The sequence below is a fragment of the Fundulus heteroclitus genome, unplaced genomic scaffold (genome assembly GCF_011125445.2).
Source record: "Fundulus heteroclitus isolate FHET01 unplaced genomic scaffold, MU-UCD_Fhet_4.1 scaffold_70, whole genome shotgun sequence".
NCBI lineage: Eukaryota > Metazoa > Chordata > Actinopteri > Cyprinodontiformes > Fundulidae > Fundulus > Fundulus heteroclitus.
This window is the reverse complement of record NW_023397143.1, coordinates 493,565-520,365: the sequence shown is the minus strand read 5'-3', so window position 1 is coordinate 520,365 and position 26,801 is coordinate 493,565. Positions and strand designations below refer to the sequence as shown.

The window sequence follows — 26,801 nt, the reverse complement described above, 5'->3', positions numbered from 1 at the left end:
CAAAACGTCTTTCGTAAAAGTTGTCACACTTGCTAATGATCCGTTCATTAAGCGCATTTAACAAGCACCGCCTGCCGGCTACTTTTCCTTCAATCCTGTGGAAACAGAAAGGGTTTGCTTAGTTATTTCTACACGCAGCTTCTCTGTTTTACCTTTGTTTTTTGCTTGATTTAAAAAAATAAAACGGCAGTATGGGTTTAGTGTTTGGATGTTTTTTAACTTGAGGTTAGATGTGAATAGTCTTAGAACCTGGCGGTGACCAGACGATTGCTGGTACACGCTATGTTTACGATCTCTGCGGCGTGTAGCAGCTTCCTGAACACCTCATGACTCCGTCACCGTTAAAAAGAGATCGCTGCTCAGTTTAACTAAAGCCGTGTGTTTGTTTTAAATCAAAGGTGCCCTGGGCATCATGCTCGGCTGCTTCTACCGCCTTTCGTGCCTCATGTTCATCTCGACGTACTGGTACGTCTTCTTCCTGGACAAAACGGCCTGGAACAACCACTCGTATCTCTACGGCCTCATTGGGTTTCAGCTCGCCATCATGGACGGCAACAGATACTGGTGAGGTGAAGCTTTATTAGTCTACTAGTGAACGCTTTGGCACACTTTTCTCCACTGCAGTCATTTTTGGATTATGATTTATTTATTTATTTTTCTTTAGGTCGATGGATGGATTACGGAAACCTTCCATAAGAAACGCTCATGTTCCTCTCTGGAATTACACCGTGCTGCGGACGCAGGTTTGTTTCAGCTGTCGTAAGCTTGTCGTTATGTGCAAATTACTCATGAAGGCATTGTGAAAACATGATTGAATGATTTTTTTTTTTTTATGTTTTTTTTTTTTAAGATTTTTATCGTATATTTCATTGCTGGAGTTAAAAAATTGGACGCGGATTGGGTGGAGGGATACTCCATGTCGTATCTGGCGCACCACTGGCTCTTTGATCCTTTCAAGTATGTTTTCTTTAATCCCTAATCATTTTTCTAACTTTTTGCCATTTTGTGACCACACAATTAGTGTTTTGTATTGGGATTTTAGGAGATAAACATACAAAATAGGAGCAAAATTGAACTTTTTAAGCTGTATGACCTGATCTGTGACAGAGAGCTAAGACTGAACACACCATTCCTGCTGTGAGACATGGTGGTGGCAGCATCATGCTGTGGAGTTGCTTCTCTTCAGCAAGGATGGGGAAGCTGGCCAGTAGATGTGAAGATAGATGGAGCTAAAAGACAGGATAATGCTAGAAAAGATACAGAGATACAATGGAAAGGGTTTAGATCAAAGCATGTGCGAATGGCCGACTTAAAGTCCAGACCTAAACCCAATTAAGAATCTGTGGTACGGTCTAGAAATTGCAGTTCTCTGAGACGGTGCATCCAATCTGAGCGTGAGCTATTTTGCAAAAACAAACAAAAAATAAAACTGGTAAAAGATGTCCAGAGTTGGTAGAGACATACCACGGAGGACTTGCTGCTGTAATTGCAGCAAAAGGTGGTTAAATTTCTGTAAGGACCCTGAATAGATGAGCATGCCATGCTTCAGGCTAACACTTTTTCAAGATACTTCAAACCATTCATTATTTGATTTAATATGTGAAAACATCACAGGGGTGCAAATGTTTTTGAAAGGGATTGCATCTTGTGCATCAGAGCTTAACCAGTGTTTTTTTTTTTTTTTTTTTCTAGAGTGATTCTTCCTGTGGAGTTAGTAAGTCTGCTGGTGGTGCACGGAGGTGGCCTTATTCTGGACCTGACCGCCGGATATTTGCTGTTTTTTGACGCCACGCGGCCTTTCGCGTTTTTCTTCGTCTCTTATTTCCACTGCATGAACTCCCAGCTGTTCAGCATCGGTCAGTGTGCCGTTTTTGTTTCCTTATTCCAAGGACAAGCTCTGAAGTATTTGCTTGAGCTAGCGATTTACTTACGTGCATCTTTAACCCCATTCAGGGATGTTCTCCTACACGATGTTGTCGACCAGTCTTCTCTTCTGCTACGCCGATTGGCCAAGGAGATTCTTTGCCCGCTTCCCGTCTTTCCTCAGCAGTATCCTGCCGCTCACCTCAGCGGAGGTTCAGCCCAGCACCTCCTGCCTTTACCCGGAAGTCGGCAGCAGCGGCGGCAGCGGCAGCGGCAGCAGCGGCAGCAGCGGCGAACGTCAAGCGACACAAAATCCTGCAAAAGCTTCCAAACTGAGATTCAAGCACAAGCTGGGAGCTGTTTTTACCATTCTTTACATAGCCGAGCAGTTTTTCATGCCTTACTCACACTTCATCACAAAGGTGTGTCTTCTCAGAGTCTTGCATTCATTTGTTTTTCTTTCCTTTTTGCTGTGTGCATGTTGTACTCCCCATTGATCAAAAGCTGTTTGAACCCCTCCTGAGTTGACCGAGTTGCTCAATCAGTGTCAACAGTCACTGTTTCACCATTAACAGAAGCTCTGATAGTCGAAACTTTGAAATAGGTGAACCCTTATCATTGAGTCTCTCGATAAACTGAAAACATGGGAGTTTTCTTTCTCGCACGTGACGTAAAGTCTGAATACGGGTTCGTATATGTCAAGTGTCCTATAATTTCATGGCTTCCTACACTTGAAAAGGAGGACTTGAAGACTTCAGGAATTCACTCAGTCTTTTTATTTTCACCAATGAGTGAGAACCAATGAACAGAACAGGTGAAAAACCTGCAAAACACATACAAAATATTTTAACATACATTTTAGACATATTTATCTTAATGACTAATTCCATTTTAACCTTAAACATACATTTCCCTTACAATTTTAACCATAAACTCACAGTATTAAATTTTTAAATTCCATGTCTGGTTGAATTTGAATCAAACAAATCCCCACACTTTAGAATTACATTTTTTTTCTTTTTCTTAGGACATAAGGTTTTTTACATTCGATATCTTAACATACATTTAGTGGAACCAAACTATAAACTAACAGTACAAACTGTTACTTCAATAAATTGTTCATTTCATTTCTCAAATGCGAAAGTACAGTCAAATTTCATCCAATAGAGCCCAGTTAGTGGCTTACCGGTAGTCCTTATAAGTCCTTTCCCATGAGATGCTGCTTTGGAGGCTCTGTTTGCCTTCCTCAGCTCTGTTGCAAAACCAGCAAAATGGTTAGTGGATTCCTTATATACCTGAGTTGAGGGTGCTGCTGATTGGGCCAGATTTCTTTCACCTGCTGAGAAGTGCTGCAGAGTGGTATACTAATGTGTGTGTGTGTGCACACCCAAATGTCTATTCATGCACCCACATCTAACCAATGAGCAGATCTGCGCAACAATGAAATGTGAAATCATTTGAATATTCTTCTTCTTTTTGTTGTCCAGGGTTACAATAACTGGACCAATGGTCTGTATGGCTACTCCTGGGACATGATGGTCCACTCCCGCAGCCATCAGCACGTGAAGATCACCTACAAAGACGGAAAAACGGGTGAAGTCGGATATCTGAACCCAGGGGTGAGACTGCAGGAAAACGCTGTTGTCAGGTTCAAACACCCAGAATGTTCATGAAGCAACATAAAGGAAAAAAAGACAACAGCTGTTAGTTTCTTTTGAATCTTGCAAGGAGAAGCAGATAGATGCATTCTGTTACATCTCTCCTACTCTACTAAAACATTCTCCTCTTCAGCCTCGCCTTTTATTATCACAGAGAACCCGAGTTACAGAACACATTGCAGGGCTTAAGGAAGGGGGGGAGACATTCTGCAATGTGACCTTTGACATAATAAACTAGCAGTTCAGTCAGGCAGAACAACCAAAAAACAGTTAATCACTCAGTTCTCAGGAAAATAAATAATAACAGATGGCGAGGTGCAATTCGTTACGGTTACGGATAATGCATGCAAAAACAAACATTCATTGTGAGTCTGTCTCTTGCCCAAGGCCTTACTCTGTAACTTAGGAGAGAGAGATAGCAGTCATTAGAAAAACACTTTAATATCTGAAAAAGCCCAAACCTTAAACCCTTTTTAATAGTAATGAGTAAATATGTGATAAATGCAATGAACATAGTAAATAAAATAAAACGTGTTAAGAATAGAAAAAAAAATTCTCACAGCTGTTAGAAAAATGCTTATTTTTTTTTTTTTTATCTATCCTCTTTTCAGTACATTTTTAAACTAACACCTGCCACAGATTTATGTCTATAAAAAATGTTATTAAGGTTAGGGCAGAGGTGTCAAACTTGTGTCCACAGGGGCTGGGGCCTGCCAAGCTTATTTGCCTCCGGTCCAAAGCATGTTAATCATACAGCTGTATTGCTTCCTCAGTATGTAGTCAACCTCTTCAGAGTCCTGCTTATAAATATTGTATAACATGCTTATAAACCCACCTAAATTGAATGTAATTGTTCAATTTAGGTGGGTTGAAGCAGATGCACGTCTAAAATGGCAGGATACGGGCCCCCAATGACTTCACTTTGACACTTCCTGGTTATTGTTACATTGCATTACTTTCAATTTCTGTTGGTTTCCAAACTCATTAGAAAACCTGCAGCACATCATTTATCTGTAAGTCGCTAAAACATTTTTGGAGAGTGCGCTCGTGTCGCAGCAGGTAACGCGACCCATGTACGGAGGCCTTAGTCCTCGACGCGGTCGACCCGGGTTCGAATCCGACCCCCGGTCCTTTGCCGCATGTCTCTCCCCCTCTTCCACCCCGCTTCCTGTCAGCCTACTTTCAGAAAAAGCGAGTCACTAGAGCCGTGAAAAATCCCCCCCAAACAAAAACATTAATTTTGTAAAAAAATTTAATCACCAGGTTAAACCTCAGAGAATCAAAAACTGGTATTGGCCTGGGAAGCCTAATTGGTGCCTTTCTGACTAAACGAGCAATAAAAGTACACGCTTCTCACCTAAAGATGTCTGTTTAGGCCACAGGTTTAAACAGTCGTTGTTGTTTTTTTTTTTTACTTTGTGTTCCCTCTCTGATCTTTAAAGCTTTCACTTACTCCGCCCGTGTTCAGGTGTTCACCCAGAGTCGTCGCTGGAAGGATCACGGCGACATGCTGAAGCAGTATGCCACCTGTCTCAGTGGGCTGCTTCCACGCTACAACATCTCCGATCCTGAAATCTACTTTGACATCTGGGTGTCGATCAACGAGCGCTTCCAGCAGAGGTAAGGGGGCGTTCGAGGAGCCGACGGAGGATCAGGTGGAGAGAGAAAGCGCGGGGTTTAAATTGGTTTTCCTCTTTAAGGATCTTCGATCCTCGCGTGGACATTGTGAAGGCCGACTGGTCACCGTTCAAACCCAACCCGTGGCTGATGCCCCTGCTCGTGGACCTCTCACCTTGGAGGACCAAGTTCCAGGAGATTGAGGGCAGTTTGGACAATCAGACTGAGATCGTCTTCATTGCTGACTTCCCAGGTTGAGACGCTCTCTCTCTTTATCCTAATTTTTCTGGGAAGCTGAAAATTAGTTATGTTAACTACCATCTTGCTGCCTCTCAGGTCTCCACTTGGAGAACTTTGTCAGCGAAGACCTGGGCAACACCAGCGTCCATGTGCTCCAGGGCCGAGTGAATGTTGAGATAGTGGACGAGAACAAGAACCACACTCTGCAGCCTGGTGACCAGATAAAGGTAGTTACACACTATCGCTTTCACCCCAGGTTTGCAGCACGTTTGCTGTGGTGATCTGTGTGGAAATGCACACATCCAAGTCCCATTTCTACGGAGGCACAATGGGGACTTGGATCTGATCCACAGTGGGTAGATCTTTGAGTCAACAACAATTTTCATAAGCATGTGTGAAGTTGGGAATATTCTGAATGGGTCCTATGCTGGGGAAAGTGAATATTCTGTGTTTTCCACATGTGAAATGAACAGAGAAAGGTAAAAAAAAAAAGTTAGTTTCCTGTGTTTTATTCTTTTTACTTAAACAAAATAACACCTCTTAAAATGAACTTGTCAATGAAGCTGAGTGCTTTTCACTTTTGTTACACACTCCTGGCCAGACATTTACTTATGCTGGTCTGAGAATCAATCTCATAATAATTTTGCCTCTGTTAATTTTGCCATTGCTTTTGTGGGGTGGGTGGATTATACAGCTAAAAACTTCAGTGATTTAAAAAAAAAAAAGAAAAGATTGGGTGTTAAGGTACGATTTAATTGTTCTTTACTAATTCACAATGGAAATTATAAACATTGGCTCAAATGTATTCATACATTCCCGCTGACATTAAATTGAAGTTTTGTAGCTCCCAGCAAGCGCCTGTAATAACTCAAGTTGAATATTTAACCATTTTACTTGGTAGAATTTGTAGAGTTAATTAAGTTATTTTAAGCATAATCCACTAATTCTCAACAGCTGGACACCACTGGCTTTGAAACAGACCCTCAGCATGATGCTGCCGCCTCCATGCTAGACAGTATGTATTCTTAGGTTTGATAGCTTAACCTTGACTCATCTAAACATACCTCTTGTTACGGTGATCAAGTTGCTCAACCTTTGTCACGATGGCTCAGATGCAGTTGAGCTTTAAGGTGTCTGTCTGGAGCAAGTTTTTCTTTTTTGTTCTGCACCCTCTGAGTTCATGTTGATTTTAAAAAAAGGCTTCACTGTTTACTTTTTTTTTTGAAACTTTATTTTTATTTAGTTTTAACAAGTAAATATACAAATACAGAACACTGCAAAACAAGAGGGCTAGGGCAGGTGACATTCACCAATACCGATATAAAATATTACATTTCCATAACTATTACAAAGTATTAAGTCCAGAATCAGGAACCAAAGAACCAAAAATATGTGAACAGGTAAGAAACCCCATTTTCTCGCTCAGGTGGTGCAGAGTCCCACAAATCACTGTTCATCGCCTCTGACAATAAAGCATTCCCAACGTTTCCAGAGTTTTTCTCCTTTCTCCTTTTTAAGTCGTATTGCAAATGTCAACATCTCCATGTCGTGAATCATATTTATAATATTCACCAGGAGTTTCAAAGAGGGGGGGCCTGGTTGAAGCCAACACTTAGTGACCGCTTTCTTGCTGGCGACCATAATTATATTCAGCAGGTATGTATCCCCTTTGCTAAGTCCCTCAGGGAGCATTCCAAGATACAGAACAGTGAATGACAAGTCCAGATTTATACCCAAAACTTTATATATTAGGCGATGTACATCCTTCCAAAAAGTCTGTAACTCCGTACAGTCCCAAAAAACATGGTAGTGGCCTACCGCAGTCACACCGCACCCCCTCCAGCACGGAAGCTGTAACCCGCCCATCTGAGATCTCTGCTTCGGCGTGATGAAAAATCGGGTTAGATTCTTCCACGTGAAATCGCGCCATATCAGAGAATTTGTGGTCGACAGGGAGCCCCTCCAAATTTGCATCCATGCCTCTGACGTAATTATCATGCCTGCTTCCTTTTCCCATCGCTCTTTTATATAGTCTGTTGAGTTTTTATTCATGGATCTTAAATTTCTATAACATTTGCCCGTAATTCCTCTTATACTTTTACCAGCATATGAATCAATAAAAAGTTGTATTATGCCTGGAATTGTCTCCAAGTCAGAAATTTTCATTTCCTTTCTTAGGAAACTACGGACCTGTAAGTAGCGATAAAAGTCCTCTCTACTCACCTCATAGGTCTGGCATAGCTCCTCAAATTTCATTAATACCCCGTCTTTAACTATAGTGCAGAATGCGGTGACTCCCTGTCTTGCCCACCTTCTATATTTATGATCTATCGATGCTGGGAGGAAATGCGGGTGATACGCAGGCCAACTCAACAGCCCTATCTGTCTGTGAAGATTAAACTTTCTGACCAACCCTGCCCATACCTTCAAGGAGAAGCTTAGGCACAGATTTTGCAACTGATATACCTGGGACAATCCGTCCAGACAGCCCAGTACTGACTGTGCAGGGAAGTTCAGCAAGGAGAGTTCAATGTCTTTCCATTTAGCCTCATAGGCCGGGCTACACCAGCGTACCAGGGGTCCACACTGGGCCGACATGTAATAATCCGCCAGGTGGGGTAGACCCATACCCCCCCCATCCCTAGGCAGCTGCAGGGTCGAGTATCTCACTCTTGGCCTTTTATTGTTCCAAATAAACCTTGAGAGGTGTTTATCCCATTCCCTAAATTGTTTTACTGGGACCTCCACAGGGAGTGCGTGAAATATATACAGTATTCTCGGGAGGACATTTATCTTTATTGCACGGATTCTGTTACCAATGTCTAGGGGAAGCAGGCTCCATCTGGCCAGGTCCTCATATATTTTCTTATTTATGCATTTGTAATTAACGTCATATAATTGAGTTAAATCTTTTGTTAATATGATCCCCAAGTATTCCACTTGTGATTGATTCCAATTAAATTGGTAGCTATTTATTAACCGTTTCGATGGGCTAAAATTGAAAGTCAAAATTTTAGTTTTTTGCATATTAAGTTTATATCCGGAAAGTTTGCCGTATGATTCCAGAATATCCATGAGCACTGGAGTACCAGATTCAGGGCTTTTAATTATTACTAAAAGATCATCCGCATATAGACATATCTTGCTCTCCACACTCCCTATCGTCACCCCCTCCAAACCAGACTCCTCCCTAACAACCTGAGCTAGTGGTTCAATAAAAAGATTAAAAAGTAATGGACTTAAGGGGCAACCCTGTCTACATCCTCGTTGTAGTGTTATTTGATTTGAGAGACTTCCGTTAATTTTGATTCTTGCTTTTGGTGAAGAATATATAGTTTTTATGCAGCGAATGAATCCCTCACCAAATCCAAATCTCTTCATTACCTCAAACAAAAATTCCCACCCTACAGTGTCATACGCCTTCTCGGCATCTAAGCTGAAAAGGACTGCACTTGATTTTTCTTTGATTATGTGGTCAATAACATGAATGGCCCTCCTTATACAATCATGCGTTTGTCTATTACCAATAAAACCTGTCTGATCCTCATCTATCAAAAAAGGCATCAGGGTACTTAATCTCTTAGCTAGTATTGCAGCATATAGTTTATAGTCTATATTTAACACACTAATTGGTCTATATCCTTTTGGGTCCGTTCTGTCCTTCCCCACCTTTGGTATGACTGAAATAAAAGCCTCTTGCCATGACGGTGGGAGAGAGCCCCCTCCCAGAGTGTAATTAAAGGAGGCCTTCAATAGTGGGGCAACAGAATCCTTCATAGCCTTATACCACTCAGGAGGAAACCCATCACAGCCTGGTGATTTGCCGGTCTTAAGATGTGATATCCCCCAGTCAACTTCCCCAGCTGATATTTCTGCCATCAACTTGTCATTTTGGTCTTTTCCTAAAGATGGGAGATCCAATGAGTTAAGGAATTTTTGAGTTATTTGATTATCCATTTTGTCCGGCTGTGTATATAGGGATGCATAATACCCTTCAAATACGTTCTGAATTTCATCAAGTTTATTCGATATATTGTTAGTCCTTGGGTTTCGAATCTTATAAATCGTGTTTTCCGCTTGTTGCTTCCTAAGCCTCCACGACAGCACCTTAGCAGCTCTAGGTCCTGCATCATAATATCTTTGTCTCATATATTTAAGTTTTTTTTCTATTTCTTCACTTAAAATTTTGTGGATCTCCTGTTTAATAGGCCTCATGTCCTCCAGTAAGGATGGGCTCTTATTAATCGAATGCTGCTGCTCCAATCTTTTCAGGTTTTCCTGCAAGTCTGTTAACTTCTTCATTCTACTCTTCTTCAAATTCGAACATTTTGCAATTATTTTACCCCTCATATATGCCTTAGCCGCATCCCACAGAATTGCAGGGCTAACTGTACCGTTGTCATTGAATTCTAAATACCTTTTAAATTCTTCTGTCATTTCAGTTTTGAATGCAGCGTTATTTAGTAAGCTTGTGTTAAGCCTCCATAGAGTATTTTTAGCATGCCTAATCAAATTAATTTTCATACTTAGACCAGAATGATCAGAGATGTCTCTTTGGCCTATTATACAATCTTTTACTCTGTGAAGGTCTCTATTAAACATAAAAAAATAGTCAATTCTTGTATGCACATTATGCCTAGCAGAGTAAAAAGTAAATTCCCGGTCATGTTTTTGTAAATATCTCCATACATCTATAAGTCCCAATTCTTGAATAAGTTTTTTAAATTGCTTTTCTAAGTGAGTCCTTCTTCGTTCTCTGCTAGTTGTATCCATCTTTGGATTTAGGAGTAAGTTAAAATCTCCTGCACATATACATGTGCCACTTGCTTCCGTGGCCACAAGACTAAGTACTTCCTTAAAAAAATCCACCTCACTACCAGGAGGTGCATATATATTACATAAAGTGACCTCTTCCTGCTCCAACCTCCCCTTCACCAACACAAATCTTCCCTCTTTATCTATGTGTTCTGAAATAAGATCAAATCTGATATTGTTGGATATTAGAATAGCCACCCCTCTTTTTTTCCCCGATCTGTGGGAAGCAAAATATGTCTTTCTATAACCCAATTTCTTAAGTTTCTCATGTTCATCATTAGATAAATGTGTCTCCTGTAAAAAGCCAATACCCACCTGCTCTCGCTTAAGCTTTGAAATAATCTTACTTCTTTTTATGGGATTCTTTATACCATTCACATTCAAAGTCAATACATTATGGGACATATCCTCCAGACATCAACATGTTTTTACCCACCTGTAAACCAACACTCCCAGCCCTCAGAACACACAACAACCAAAAATACTTGGAAAGAAAACTTAACATAACAATGAACAGGTCTTCCCAAATAAGAGGAACCCTTATCCCTCCTGTTGTAGGGGAAACTGCCACTACGTGGGGCCCCTACTTAGTTGCCTACTTAAAGAAAGGAAACTGAAAAAGCTAATCTAAGAGTCACCTGCATCGATCTTTCATCATCCTGGGAGGGAGTCATAGTCCCCACCATATTCCTGTGCAGAACCGATCACCCAGAGCTTTTAAGTAGTACTGATCAGCCAGCCCGAGGGGCTAGCTGTTGGGCGGCCGAAGTTTCCTCGGTAGGGAGAAGAAAAAAGATTACTCATCAACAACGACGTCCTCTCCGCCCGGTCGCTGGAAAGCCCTCAGCTTTTCCCTTGCATTCTCTCGCAGGCCCGGCGCGCTCCCTCCGCGTCGCGGTCCAACCACATCCACCGGTAGAAGGTTGTTGATCATCTCCGCCGTGATGACTTTAGGTCTGTTTGCGCACACCGGTCCCACTGTAAATCCGCGTCTCCGCAGGTCCAGGGCTGCCTCCTCCGCGCTGTTGTAGATGGTCATGCCGGAGTCGAAGTGCACACGCATTTTAGTCAGCGGGGTTTGGAACCGAATAGCCTTTTCCTTGAGCGCCTTCTTAACTGGAGCATATTCTCTCCTCTTCAGCTGTATACTTTCGGCATAATCATGATCGAAGAATATGCGTTTTTCCTGTATATGTATAGGCTTTCTCCACGCCGCGCGGAGGACTTGTTCTTTAACATTAAATTTCAGGAAGCGAACCACCGTGGATCTAGGTGGGGCACCAACCGGGGGCTGCGCGCTCAACGCTCTGTGGGCTCTCTCTATCCCCAGGCTCTTCTCGCTGCCTAAATCCAAGCCGTCCCCGAGTTCAGTTTTAAGCATGTTTTCCACGTACCTCAGCATCGAGGTACCCTCCGCATTTTCAGGAATGCCGTATATCCGCAGATTATTCCGGCGTGAGCGCCCTTCCAAATCCGTAACTTTCTCCCGGAGCAATTTCTGTTCACTCAGCAACTGGACAATAGCATCTCTCACTCCACAGTCCCATCTCTCTTCCTTCGCCATGCCTTTCTCAATCTCTCCAAGGCGCTTAGCTAGCTCCTCTGTCTTGTTGATAGCGGTGCTAACCTGTTGATTTATTTCAGACGTCATTTCGTTCAAGAGGTCTTTCATTTCTTCTTTCACGCTCATTTTCACTTGCGCTAACTCCTTTCTCAGTTCTAATTTGAGGTCTCGCATGCCGTCCGCCACTACTTCACCCACCACCTGCCTCAGTGAGCTAATTGTAACAGGCAAGGTCTCATCCGCCATCTTCTCTCCTTCTTCGACCGGATGGGTTCCGCAAACTTTGCTTTCATGTCGTGCTTCTGGATTCCGAGACTGGACTCGTCCCTTCTTGCTTTTATCCCCGCTCATTCTTCTTGAGAAAAAGTAACTTTTGACGAGTCAGTACCTTGAATTAGGGGGTCTTTGTAGCTATCGATGCAGAGCCTCTGTTTTATGCTGCCTACCTGGTCGCCATTACCCGGAAGTCCCACTGTTTACTTTGATACTTGTGAGCCTGAGTTGTTCTCTCTCATCTGAGCGCAAATGGGGAAAAAGAGGAGAAAGGAAAAAATGTGCATAGATCACTACTGATATTGTTATTGCAATATTTACCAAAAATACTGGCATTACAAAAATCCTCTGCCGTAAACCCAACAATGCTGCACCAAGTCACCCAGCTGCTGGCCATTTCACCCCTTCCTCATTTTGTACCTTTTAAAATTCTGGTTGCTGTGTATCTGACTGGTTCAGGCCCCCGTCTACTGTACCTGCTTTGAAAACCTCAGGTTTCCATGTCGGTCTTTGCGGGGCTGGAAAGGAACTACCTTAATCCTGATTAGGAACAACTCTTCCTTTATCGGAAGCCTTCAGCCTGCTTGTGTTGCCTTTCTCTCCTCCTGACAAGCTGATTGTGGTAAAGAAAGATGAAACCTGCTGTGCAAGTTCCTGAAAACAGATTGAGTTGCCAGCTTGTGCATTAAGTAAGTCACCCTCCAAGGGTCCTAAAAGTTTACCAAACGTACAAATGCCATCTGGACTGTCAGAAACGAAGCAGGTGGACTGTGGCAAATCAAAAACATTATTGGTCATTACTTGATAAAGCTTAATATTTGGTAATTTACCTACATTTTTATTTCCCCTTATGCGGATGTGTGCAGGTTCCTGCTGGGGCTTATCACAAAGTGTTCACCGTGTCTGAGGGCCCGTCCTGCTACATGTACGTCTACGTCAACACCACCGAGGCAGCGCTGCTGCAGAACTTCACCAAGCTGCAGGAGATCCAGGAGCGCATTCGCAATGGAACAGGTGAAAAGACGTGCAAGACAGACCAGAATATGGAATAATACTAGCATTAGTTTAATTTAAACACACCACGTTTGTTGTTGCAGTATTTAAGAGATCATCTGTTGAAAGTCCTCTCATGTCTTATTTTTTTTTTGCTAAACCTGTATCTAATCCGTTAAAGTTCCTCATGTTTGTGGTTCTTTCTTTGGGCATACTGAGATGTTGGAGGCTGAACAGGGAACTGATGCTTAAGTTCCTGAATCTTTCACATCATACGTTGAAAAGCGTGTCTCTTTGTGCAGAAACCGAGCCGCTGCCTCCCGAGCTGCAGCCTCTCATGGCTGCAGATGATGACCAAGAGGCGGAGGTCAACGCCACGGACCCCGTGGTGCAGCTGTTCCTGAAGAGGCAGCGTCGGATGAAGGAGGTGAAGAAACGCAGGGAGGCGGGTATGCTGGAGCGACTGGACCGCTTCGCTGTTAAAAAGTACTACACGATACGGAGGGGGTAAGTGTTGTCTGACTGCAAGAGCTCAGGCTACAGGGTTCCTGCTCAGTCATAGAAAGTATTGTATTTGTTGTTAATATTTTTCCATTCTTGGAGAAAATAATCTAAGCAAACATTAGTCCGTCCACATTCTTCTCCAGGTTTAATTTCCAGGATCTAAAAAATAAATCCAAACAAAAACTGACAAATCAAAGTAGACAATCTTTCTGATTGTTTATGCTTAGTTGCTGAATGGAGGCCGAGATCGACTGTTGGCAGCTGTGATTCATTTTCATGAGATTGTCTTTTCTAAATATCAAGATCTGAACCATCTCTGTTTGGGCAAAAACAAATTTTTGAGATAACATGCAGCTTATGGAGCATAAAGGCAGAGCTCTGGCGCCAAACCCAGCTTCATTGTTTAAAGTTCCACTTAGTGCTGATATATAGCAGTAATCCTACGGTCCAGGATCAATGCCAGCAGCCACTTCAGTTTAAACCGACTGGCAGCGTTTTTATTTATTTCGGTAGGTATCGCACAACACTGCATCACCGATTTCACAACATAACAAACTTTTATCAAGCCAGAAATAAATGTGGGATTTCATTGTGTCAAAATAATGAGTTGCTATGCCATAAGCTGGTTGAATATGCTTATTATTATTATTAATTATAATTTGGTATTATAATTTAAATAATAAATCATTCAACTCAAAATTTCGCTATAACAAATATAGTTCAAATGGTGGTGATGTTAGCTATAAGCTTATAAGTATTTATACCACTAATGCATTAGTTAACTTTCTGTTATGAACTCATTTATGCTGGAATAAATGATCAGGTCGGACTGTTAACCGACCAGGTTTATCCAGCAGGCTGTGAGAACCCCAATGTAACTGCAATTAGAGTTTAAATCCTTATTCCTTATCACCATCCAATGATATTGTCTCTGTATTAATGTCAGATGTTAACTCCAAAGGAGGTTAGCTCTGATTTCTGAATACCCAGGCAACTGTGAATTGGACTGAACACAAAACAATGTCTATTCCGCAGTGGTTGGTTTTATTGAACCAAAAGCAATTCCCTGTTACAGTAATTCTCTGATTCAAACAACTTTGGAATTCTTACTCATTACTAAACTAAAACATGCAAAATATATATGTGGAAATAAAAAAACAAAACAAAAATAAACAATGGATTAAAATGAGCGGTTAGCAGATCTTAACTTAACTCAAAGTTGTTTAACACCGCCCTCGAAACATCGGCATTTCACGTATCAGCATTGACAGACAGAACAGCTTCGGGAATCTCACTGGACGCTTTGATGTCTTACACAAAGCTAGTTCAGCTAAGCTACCTACAGTCCAGATACACGTGACCGTCCCAAGATGGCTGCTACGATGACGTATGAGGGGAGGTCCTAATAACGTAACCACGCTTACGCTGATGGGACAATGCCTCGTTTCGAGAGGGGGGGGCTAACTAGGAGTTTAAAGCAAAGCCCGCGACTTGAGCTCGGACAAAGAAATTAAACTGATAAGGAGCGAAAAGAGAGAGAGGGGGGGAAGCAGGGAAGAAGATGAAAAGAGATAAATCGGTAACCCACGGCGGGGTTCTTGATGGATCACAAATCAACACAGCAAATCAATTGTAAAATGCATGTACATACAAAGAAAATGTTCATCAAAATAATTCCAACTTCGTCGTGGAATAAAAGCATTAACCAACACCTACAAAGTTCTACCGCCTGCCCAGGCACTTCTAAACACCCTGTTGGTGAGACAGAAATGAAAGGGGAAAAACCCCGTTACTTTGAGTTGCCTCGGGGCTGGTCCGGAACGCTCCGAGTGTGGCTTTCTGGACGCGCTTCGACGAGCGTTGTTGTCCACAGGCTGCAGCGGGACGGGGAAGAAGCTGCTTCGTTTCTTCCTCCGGGTTCAACAGTCGCTTTGTTGGCCAGACAAAAGCGGGGGTCCTCTTCGATCACTGGGAGATATGGCGTCTCTCAGTCTTTTGATCAGAGGGAATTTAAAAGTACTTATTTAAGTCGACCTCCTGTTATAAAGCAGGGAATAACCGTTGCGTCGAAAAATCTCGGTCCAGCGAGCAATCGAACACGTGGCGTGGGAATCAGCTGTGCGTGTGTGTCTTCTCGGGTTGGCCAAAAGCCAGGGAAGAAGGAAGCTCATCGTGTGTGATCGGCTTTTATAGCCATCACTATAGCAACCTTATCTTGATCGGCGGCCATTTTGCCGTGTTGCGTGATGGGAGTTGGTGGCCATTTTGACCACATTGCATCATGGGTAACGCAGTCCGTTACGTCCCGAATTGATGCTGTTTCCTTGATCGGCGGCCATTTTGCCGTGTTGCGTGATGGGAGTTGGTGGCCATTTTGACCACATGAGTTGGTGGCCATTTTGACCACATTGCATCATGGGTAACGTAGTCCGTTACCGCTTTCTGTCACGTCTGAACTGGCACAACATACCCCCCTTTAGCTTTGAAGAGTGGGATGCTGGTCACAGTCTTTAAAGCTACAACCAAGTCCATTCTGGCGTGACGAAAATCCGTTGTGCATGAGTGGAACAACCTAATAGTCTTTCTAGTAGTCCATTGGGATTCATGCAGTTCAGTTCATCATCCAAGAGGAGGAAAAACAAAGCATTCATTGTGCCTGGGTCAGTGACCTAGCCTGGGCAGGACTAAGCTATAGCTAGTCGTTTCTATTGGCTAATAAGGCAACAATAAAGTAATAAAAAAAAAAAAAATGCAAACTTCACAATCACCATTGTCAATACATTCATTGGTCATCAGGTTTGAACTTTGAACCAAAGAAAGGAGAGAGGGAAGAAGGGAAAGGAAAGAGACAGTGGTTCGTAGTCTAATCAGCTTATGACCTTCAAGGAGCTGGTGCTACGAACCTGGGAGCGACAAAGGTGAGAGCGTCAATCCTGGTTTGCAACTGTTTGATCTGCTTGTATGCTGCATACGCCATCGCAGTAGTGATGGCCCATCCAAATACAAGGAGAACCACAATAATGGTCATAATGTGAGTGTCGGTCGACTCTGTAGCTCTGGGGAAGCGAAGCAGAGGGACCGAGCTCAACTCTGATGGAGTGAGACTGAATTTAATCAGCTGCGTGCCTGCGAGTAAAAGCTGTCTTTCAATGCCGACATCAATGCTGAAATTGTATCCCTTAAAGACATCTATTATTTCAATCTCTGATAAATGGGTTGCTTGGGCATACCCAGTGGATGTCTTTGGTTTTGGTACACAAATCCAAATTAGGGACTAAATAAAGTTTGGGGTCAGCATCATGATAGGCCAATATTGAGGGAGTTTGTAGGTGTACGTGGGTCTCACCTTGCCAAAAACCGACATTCAATACTGATTTAAGCCTATACACATTAGCCCTTTCAATGATGGGAAGGTTTAGCATAAATCCTATCTCCAAGTTGTCAGGATTTACAAATATTGGAATTGCACTACCTAGGCTGTACGCCAGGTGTATTTGTGGTGGTTGCAGCGTTTCACCAGAGGCAGATTTGAGAACCTTTTCGACCAAATCTATTGGTACCAGGTACAGAGGAATCCGTCCTTCAGCAAGGCTATTTATGGATGAGCTAACCTCTCGAGTGAGGTCCTGCATTAAATCTCTAACAACCTGAGTATACATCATGTCATTCTTTACCACTTCTGTGAGCGTTTCCAAAGCAATGCATGGTGTTATGGCTGAGTGTGAAATTATAGACGTGAAGTTATGTATGGACACTTGCTTTATTTAGTGCATGTTTAAAGTGTCCTGATTGAACATGCACTTGTCCTATTTAATGCTATGCATTGTTCTCTTCGGCGGGGCGGAGTTAGGCTCCCTTCCCTGCGAGGAGAGTTTGGTGGACGATTTAATTTGGTTCGCATGAACCCATTTGTACTCTGGACTTTGCACGCTGGCTTCTAGGTTCTTTCGAGGCCACGCGAAAGTCGTTCGGAGACGGTCTTTTAAGTCAGTGACGCACTGGTGTGCCGTGTAGACGGTTGTCACACTGACGTCTTCGGGCTGGTAGATGAGATTCAGGGGAAGTGTCCTTTGCCTTCCTGTCATCATCTGGAAAAGTGTCACCCCTGTGGAGCATGGTGAGGTAGAGCGGACTAGCATTAGGACCAGGGGAAGCTTTGTATCCCGGTCCCTGTCATGGCTGCTGGCATGTTCCTTTGACATGCTGACCACGGTGCAGTTCATTCGCTCCACCTGTCCGGATGACTGTGGGCGGTAGGTGATGTGGAATTTAACTTCCACGCCCAACATGTTGAAAAGCACGGTCATAATGTTTGACGTTCCTCTGTCCGAGTCGATGGACAGGGGAAGGCCCCACCGGCTGAAAACGTGATTTAGCAGCAGGGCTGCTGTGGTGACAGCGGTGTCTTTCGGTGCCGGCAAACATTCGACCCATTCTGTGAAACTGCCTGTTATTGTCAAAAGATATTTGTTATCTCTTAACGATTCGGGGACTGGACCGATCCAGTCAATCTGCAAATGTGACCACGGAAATATAACCCCCCTTCGCTGAAGCAGGGCTTGGTCTGGTGGTCGTGTGGGTTGTAACTGGCTGCAGGTTAAGCAGCCTTGTACATACTCCTGGGTGTCCTGGGCCGTTGAAGGCCGGGACGTCACCTGTTGGGGAGTTTTCAGATTAGCTTTGCAGCTTCTGTGTCCTCCTACTGGTGAGTCATGGACGTGTGTCAATGTGATCCCAAGTTCGTTTGAATCTTTGGGCTGAATGGGCTGAAACTCATAAAACAGCTCCTTAAGTGCTGTTTCCTCTGTTTCAGTAGTCAGAGCATCAGCTTTTCCCAGCTGTTGCATAATTTCTGTTTCGAAACCAGGGCAGGGCTCAGTGGGTGAGTCCCGGTCTCCTGGTTGATTTGGTGCTGGTTCTGTTGGGTCGGTTGCTGTCGCATACACCAACAGGTTTCCTTCAGCTTCAAGCGTAGCACCACAAATGGATCCAGCAGGCCGAGCTTCATGTCGCCTGATTTGGATCATGCTGGAAGGAAAGGTAAACACGGTGTCTGGAGAGTCCTGTCTGCCAGTCAAGAATAAGGGCAGGTCTCCGATGACGGGAATGCTCAACTCAAAGTCGTGGAAAGAGCTTTCGATGAGCACCCCAAGAGGTTTCTTCGCCACCACTTGGATCGGCATGCGAGTTGGATTCTCCACTAAAGGGTAAGCTGAGCGGTTGTTCAGCTCAAGCAGGGGTGTGTCAGAGGATTTGGAAATCGGCTCTGTGGAAGGCAGAAATGGTGCTAAAAGTTCTTTGGGCTCCTCAGAGCATGTCACCTGGTTGATAGGGACGGACAGTCCACTTCCAGAAGTGAGGGGCTTGGGAGTCCCCACTTGGGCCCAAAGATGACCATGATAGCAGTCAATGAGTGGGGCTAACCTGTTCAACAGGTCCTGACCCACAAGAAAAGGTTCTGTGTCCAAAGTACATATGTAGATGGGGTGCACCAGGGTCATGTCACGGAAAGTGATGTCTAACCACGCCCGTTTGGTGATGCATGACTGATCCTGAGTGTAGCTGGTGATGCCCACGTCACAGGTCTCCACCTGGAACGGTTTCCCAAGAGACACCATAGCTCTGGTCACCTCATCAAACAAATCTGAGCACATTAGACTGATCTCGGAACCCGTGTCTAAAAGAGCATTTGCAGTTACACATCCTCCGATAACTGTCGAGCAGTATAAGCGGTGTGCATTTTCATGATGGTTTAGCTCACCTAGAAACCTTAGAAAAGGGGCTTTCTGATCACCTGCTGATGGGATCTTAGAAGGTTGTCGGTGAATTTTCGGTTGGTCCCCCCCCTTAATCAGATAAACTCTGTTAAAAGGGGAAGCCTGGTCCACGCCTAGTCATGCTGACAGGGGTTTTGGGCCTGGCTTACCTGGAGGGTCGACAGGATTGGATGGTGGCTGGTACGGCTGCGGCGCGATCTGACGCACTGTTTCGGCGAGCGACCTGCGAAAAGTCTCCTCCATCTCCTTTCTCATTGACTCCTCCATGCGCAGGTTCCAGCCTTTGTTGTCATGTGTGCTTTTCGACCTTTCTGGCCTGTCAGCTTGCTTACCGTATCGAGCTGGATCCGGCCTGTGCCATTTTTGAAACCTCTCACCTTCCATGCTGCCATGCTGACCTCTCCTATCCTGGGAAGCTTTCTTCTGCTGCGGCTCAAAACCATGTTGCTTCTTAGGACCAAATCTAGTTTTAGGTTTGAAGGGAGGCATCTCATGTCCCTCCAGACCTAAACTCTCTTCTGGTTCGGCTTGAATCTGCAGAACCTTTTTATCATTATCGGCTCCTTTGTTGGGCCGGACACGTGTTTCCCATGCCACCTGCGCGTATTTCCTGATTTCCTGCATGGTAAGTTTCTTGGTTCTACAGTGCATGGTAACCTCATAACGCACGCTTTCATGAAGATTATGGAGGAACAAAGATTTGAAAGTGTGGTCTTCCTCCAAGCCGGGAGCATTTCGTCCCTGAAAGTAAGCAGCCCGCAAGCGACGGTAGTACGCTTTTGGTGCTTCAGTTCTCTTTTGCTGAATTGCAAAAGCTCCAAGAGTTGCAGAAGCTGGGTCTGTAAACACAGAATATTCTTCTCTTAAAGCCTGACAAAGAGCTGAATAACGGTCACGTGTAGCTGGAGGGAGGCTTTCTATGAAAACATGGACACTTCTGGACGTGGTTTTCCAGATAAGCTTCAACTTTTCTCGAGCTGAGGGGCTATATAAGTCTAGCAGACAGCGCTCTACCTCTCTGAGATAGTCATCAATGGTGGATTCTGTATTGCTAGGATCAAAACGCTCTATGTCTCGGGCCAGGGACTCAAGTTGACGCATCCGCAGTCCCTGTTCAGGGATCGGAGCTGGTCCATCTGAGTCCTCTCCTGACGACTCTTGCCTGTGGTAACCACGATAGGAGGGAGGCTCCAGTTCTGACCACCTACCTGGCGGAGGCGGCCGTTCGTGGGACTCAGGGGGACCCCCCCTGTCATGAACTCTTGTCTGTGGACGCAGTTCAGAGGAGTGGGGTTCACCTGTGTCCCAGGAACGGTGCTCTCGTCGCCCTGGTGGGGGGAAAAGATCATAGCGAGCCGTGTCAGGGATCAGGTGGGAAGCAGGTGTTTTCCCATGATTTACATCATGTGGATCAGTCCTGATTGCCACCGTAAGTTGTTTAGGCATTTCTTTCTGTATCACACTGCTATATCTGTCCTGACCTTCGCTTACCCTTCGCTCAGAAGGTGTCTGAGGGCCCAGTTCATCCAATGTCCTCCAGGTGTGATCTCCATGTTTTCCTTTGGAGTTCTCACACTCAGATCCTTCTGTCTGCAAGCTAATGCGATCCTCCTCTCGCTCCTCTGTGGGATGACAGCTGCCCTGAACACTTCTCTGTTCTAGCTCCCTGATTCTTTCCTCAGCTAAAGCACGCCTCTCAACCTCTCTGTTACGCAGATTGGTCTCTAGCGTTAACCTTCGGTGGTATAACGCAGTTAATTCACCCAAAACATCTGCTACCAATCTATGTTTAGGTTTGCTCTGGACCTCCTCCACCAATTCCTGAATTCTCCTCTCACAGTCTCCTATGTTAAACTGATTCAGACGGGTTTGTTTGTCCGGTGTCATTTTAAGCAGTGAGCTAATGACATCCTGGGCCTCCATTCCAATGGAATGGTTTGGACCTTCAGCTCCTTCAGACCTAAACACTGAGGAATCTTCACTATCCATTCTGTGTCAGCTATGGATAACAACACAACAAGTAACACTGTAGTTTAGCAGAGCGCTAAATGACAGACAACAAATAACAACGCTGTATTCTAGCTTAGCACTAAGCAACAACGCATACACTTTAGTTTAGCTCAGCGCTAAACAACAACTGCTAACACAACTGTTAAGTGGCTTCACTTTAACTGTTAACAGCAAACACGCACTATGACTCACACTACTGCAGGAAGTGGGTTCGATTACGTGCGTTTAATTAGGCTGCGCAGGGGAAAATCAACCCTGCGACTTACAATTCCTATGTTTTAGGAACGGTTAATATGCTTGTTTAACTTTGAGAAAATTAACTTTGAGTGACATGGGCCACTAACCTTTCGGCCAGTGATTAAATGATAAAGCTGTGGCTTTGTTTGTGATGTAAGTTATTTCAGAACAGGTGCTCTACACATGTGTGGAAAATAGCAGTGTCTTGGAGCTTCAGAGGTGGCAAAGAATGACAGTTAAAAACCGCTAAATTGCAACCTTAGTTTCAAAATCACAGCTCAATTTTGACCACTTATGATGAGCAGAAGGGGGATAAGGGAGGAAAGAAAAAAAAAATGAATAAAATAAAATTAAAAAGACAAAGGGGCGTAACCGTAAGGTAAGTTTAAAGAAACTGACTTTCAAAACTGTCCCTCCGGGACACTGAGCGATCTAAGCTGTCTTTAAAACCGTGACTGCAACTACCTATCCTGGCCACCAGATGGAGGCAGGGTCTCTCTTTTCAAAGCAGAACACGACACAGACTCTGATTGACAAGTAGCAGGCGCTGGCTGCTGTGTATTTCAATCTAGCTGACTTCCAGTCCAGAAATCAATATTCAAACCTCAGGTTAACAACCTCAAACCACCACAAACACGTATATATTTAGTAATGATAACTCCTTAATCAATTATGACTGAATAGTCCTTTTGGCAAGGTGAGCAGTCAAAATGCTGGAATATGGATTGTGTTCATTAAATTCATAAGTTGCTGGTTATTCGATTTAGTCTAAAGGAACGCCAATAAGTAGACTCGCCCACACCGGGAAAAGCCAATTTATGCTATGCCATAAGCTGGTTGAATATGCTTATTATTATTATTAATTATAATTTGGTATTATAATTTAAATAATAAATCATTCAACTCAAAATTTCGCTATAACAAATATAGTTCAAATGGTGGTGATGTTAGCTATAAGCTTATAAGTATTTATACCACTAATGCATTAGTTAACTTTCTGTTATGAACTCATTTATGCTGGAATAAATGATCAGGTCGGACTGTTAACCGACCAGGTTTATCCAGCAGGCTGTGAGAACCCCAATGTAACTGCAATTAGAGTTTAAATCCTTATTCCTTATCACCATCCAATGATATTGTCTCTGTATTAATGTCAGATGTTAACTCCAAAGGAGGTTAGCTCTGATTTCTGAATACCCAGGCAACTGTGAATTGGACTGAACACAAAACAATGTCTATTCCGCAGTGGTTGGTTTTATTGAACCAAAAGCAATTCCCTGTTACAGTAATTCTCTGATTCAAACAACTTTGGAATTCTTACTCATTACTAAACTAAAACATGCAAAATATATATGTGGAAATAAAAAAACAAAACAAAAATAAACAATGGATTAAAATGAGCGGTTAGCAGATCTTAACTTAACTCAAAGTTGTTTAACACCGCCCTCGAAACATCGGCATTTCACGTATCAGCATTGACAGACAGAACAGCTTCGGGAATCTCACTGGACGCTTTGATGTCTTACACAAAGCTAGTTCAGCTAAGCTACCTACAGTCCAGATACACGTGACCGTCCCAAGATGGCTGCTACGATGACGTATGAGGGGAGGTCCTAATAACGTAACCACGCTTACGCTGATGGGACAATGCCTCGTTTCGAGAGGGGGGGGCTAACTAGGAGTTTAAAGCAAAGCCCGCGACTTGAGCTCGGACAAAGAAATTAAACTGATAAGGAGCGAAAAGAGAGAGAGGGGGGGAAGCAGGGAAGAAGATGAAAAGAGATAAATCGGTAACCCACGGCGGGGTTCTTGATGGATCACAAATCAACACAGCAAATCAATTGTAAAATGCATGTACATACAAAGAAAATGTTCATCAAAATAATTCCAACTTCGTCGTGGAATAAAAGCATTAACCAACACCTACAAAGTTCTACCGCCTGCCCAGGCACTTCTAAACACCCTGTTGGTGAGACAGAAATGAAAGGGGAAAAACCCCGTTACTTTGAGTTGCCTCGGGGCTGGTCCGGAACGCTCCGAGTGTGGCTTTCTGGACGCGCTTCGACGAGCGTTGTTGTCCACAGGCTGCAGCGGGACGGGGAAGAAGCTGCTTCGTTTCTTCCTCCGGGTTCAACAGTCGCTTTGTTGGCCAGACAAAAGCGGGGTCCTCTTCGATCACTGGGAGATATGGCGTCTCTCAGTCTTTTGATCAGAGGGAATTTAAAAGTACTTATTTAAGTCGACCTCCTGTTATAAAGCAGGGAATAACCGTTGCGTCGAAAAATCTCGGTCCAGCGAGCAATCGAACACGTGGCGTGGGAATCAGCTGTGCGTGTGTGTCTTCTCGGGTTGGCCAAAAGCCAGGGAAGAAGGAAGCTCATCGTGTGTGATCGGCTTTTATAGCCATCACTATAGCAACCTTATCTTGATCGGCGGCCATTTTGCCGTGTTGCGTGATGGGAGTTGGTGGCCATTTTGACCACATTGCATCATGGGTAACGCAGTCCGTTACGTCCCGAATTGATGCTGTTTCCTTGATCGGCGGCCATTTTGCCGTGTTGCGTGATGGGAGTTGGTGGCCATTTTGACCACATGAGTTGGTGGCCATTTTGACCACATTGCATCATGGGTAACGTAGTCCGTTACCGCTTTCTGTCACGTCTGAACTGGCACAACAGAGTCAATGGAACGGTAATGGCAGCCACCTGCTCAAGCTTGTGTTATTTGGAGATAATAATGTAATGACACGGTTAATGCAACAAAACGAGCTTGAGATATCGAGATAATAAACAATTCAAGCAGATCTGACACTAAAATGAGCTTGAGATATGGTTTCCTTGAGTTAATGAGACAAAGTTAATATGGGAAATCCTATTATCGTCAACAGGAACTTGCCATTGCGACAGAAACAATCACAACATTTAATTTTCTGGAGATAATGAGATGACTGCAACAACCAAACTCGGTTATGTCAGATTGTCTCATTGCTGTGACAAACGGAGATGGAGATCCCATCCTAACTGGAAACTGATGATTGAGATATTGCTTGCTTGATATTTCTTAGAAGTAAAAACCTGACAGACAAAATAAGATTGAAATCTTATTGCATTAATGAGATAATTAAACAGTTTCCTCGACAAAGCCTTTTGAAAGCGATTTTAATCGGTAAAGTGAAAACATTTGTCTGCGTTTACGTCCTGCGATGCAGGTTAAAGCAATAGCCCACCATTGCCGATCATTCATATTTTAAATTGGTATAAATCGACTGCTGTGTGGATGTGTGATTATTCTTCCTATGAGAGCAGATCAGTTCATTTAAAATCCAATCTATCTTTACATTTTCATACTGGAGTGGTGGTATTCGTGCGGGAGTAGGACCCGGTCTGAGTCGGGGAGCCACAAGCTGGTATTTAGTATCTCGAGATAATAAAAAAAAAAAGAATTTTCAATTTGAACAAACAAGTTAAAACTCCTGTTACCTCTGGATAATGTTGTAATAAAACCTTTATGACAAAAAGATGGTTGCAGTTTATCTCGGGGTGATGAAATAACGGCACTGGTATTGCATGACTGCATATCATGCAGAATTCACTTTTCTATCCATTAAATAGACATTGTTGTGTATTTGGACTCTCTAAAAATGCAGAAAGTTTGAATGTAGTCTCTCTAGGAGCTGCGTAGATATCGTTGTTCTCTTTGGGTTATATTTTTCAAGTTGTTTTCAATTATGTTTTTTTTTTTGTTTTTTTTTAACAATGGCGTCACAGTATTTGCTGCAGAGCTGCTAAATAAGGTCATGGACTTCCGGCTTACGGATTTCACAAATCCATCTTTTTTTATTTTTTATTTCTCTGAACGAGTTTGTAGTCCAAGCTCAAGATAAGTGGAAAATATTCGGTTGTGCATTACACAATCAAAAAAACGTCTGGGAGTGAAACGCTCTGTGACCTGGAGGGGGTGGGTGGGATGTGAAATACCTCCTTTGGATTTAAAGAGAACGCACCAAAATTTGTTGCTTTATTAAGACATTCCTCAAAGCAGGGGTAAAGGAGGGGAACTAAATTAAGGAGGACTTCAGACCAAACCATCACAGTTCTCCTTTATATAGACCACAGGGTTATTTCAATGTGAAAAGGGCTGAAAAGCGTGATCTGTCCCCTTTTAAGGTGTATCTCGACATATAGATGTGGTGAAAGTCATTGCAGCAAAACGACTCTGAGAACACGAGATCATGACATGAATGAAACTGTTATTGCAACCAAAGCCAGCTTGCCCAGAAGTTAACCTTTTAACCTTGCCGCTTTGTCTGGTAGGTTCCTGATGACAGCCATTGCAATAAGAAACCTGGTGTTAGGTCTCCCTCCCGTGGAGCAGCTGACGAGAGAAGTAGCCTTTGCCAACATGAAGGAACCCGAAGCAGAAGCCGACCCAGACGAGACGATCAAAAATGAAATGGCTCATGCAGAGCTTTAAACTTGTCAGGAGAAAAAGTGTCATTAGTAAGGATGGATGAACTTCCAGGTGCTGGATCACGCATTCCTATAAACGTGTTACTGCTGGACTGTTACCTAGCCGGGTCCTCTCTGGCCCAGGCTATTAAGGTACCCTGAAATAGTTTGCATTTCAGGTTATTTTCAAATGTGTTATTTTGTTCTTAAAATTGTGAGTTTCTGAAAGAGGACACGTTGCAGTAAAACCCCAAATCCTGTATGTTTGTGTCCATTCATGGGTGGATGATGTCGTCGCAACTACAAAGGCGTCATTATGTGATCTGTTGGAGGATTTACTTGTAAACATGCCAGGCTATAAATGCTGCTTTGTCCAGAAGGCTGAGACAACATGAGGCTGAACGAGTTTCATGTCTCCTGGGGTCAAGTTTCAGCAACTTTCAGCCATTTTTTTTTTTTAAAGGAGCTTACTCTGATCAGTTTTTTACTAAAATGTGAGAGAAACCAACATGATGGCAAGTGTAAAAATAATTTGTTAGCTGTAATTTTTTTAAAAACTGTATTAATATTTTTATTTAATAAAATCAGCCGTGACAAAACGGTGTAAATCATGATTTTTATTAGTGTTTGTATGTTACAAAGCATTTGTTAGTGTGCAACAGTAGAATCGGCACTCACTGTAGTTTGGCATTATGGCACAGACGTGACACTTTTACTCAAGAGTTACACAGGAAATACATAAACATCGTCATCAGGAGCCTTTAGGAGGATTTTTATTTCCCTTCTGCGTACTACTTAAAAA

The 26,801-nt window shown here is 43.3% G+C and overlaps 1 protein-coding gene across 1 annotated transcript in view; it reads left to right on the top strand.

Annotated features, from left to right (window-relative positions):
• Window positions 1–26,547, top strand: part of ggcx (gamma-glutamyl carboxylase) — a 29,140-nt gene extending 2,593 nt beyond the window's left edge. Inside the window, exons 4-15 of the mRNA XM_012876404.3 lie at window positions 399–564; window positions 665–743; window positions 851–957; window positions 1,693–1,856; window positions 1,954–2,285; window positions 3,351–3,482; window positions 4,990–5,141; window positions 5,222–5,391; window positions 5,475–5,605; window positions 12,897–13,044; window positions 13,326–13,530; window positions 25,865–26,547. Coding sequence (XP_012731858.2) covers window positions 399–564; window positions 665–743; window positions 851–957; window positions 1,693–1,856; window positions 1,954–2,285; window positions 3,351–3,482; window positions 4,990–5,141; window positions 5,222–5,391; window positions 5,475–5,605; window positions 12,897–13,044; window positions 13,326–13,530; window positions 25,865–26,024 — 1,946 coding nt within the window. The 3' untranslated portion in view covers window positions 26,025–26,547. The remainder of the gene's footprint in view (window positions 1–398; window positions 565–664; window positions 744–850; window positions 958–1,692; window positions 1,857–1,953; window positions 2,286–3,350; window positions 3,483–4,989; window positions 5,142–5,221; window positions 5,392–5,474; window positions 5,606–12,896; window positions 13,045–13,325; window positions 13,531–25,864) is intronic.
• Window positions 26,548–26,801: the final 254 nt, after the last annotated feature.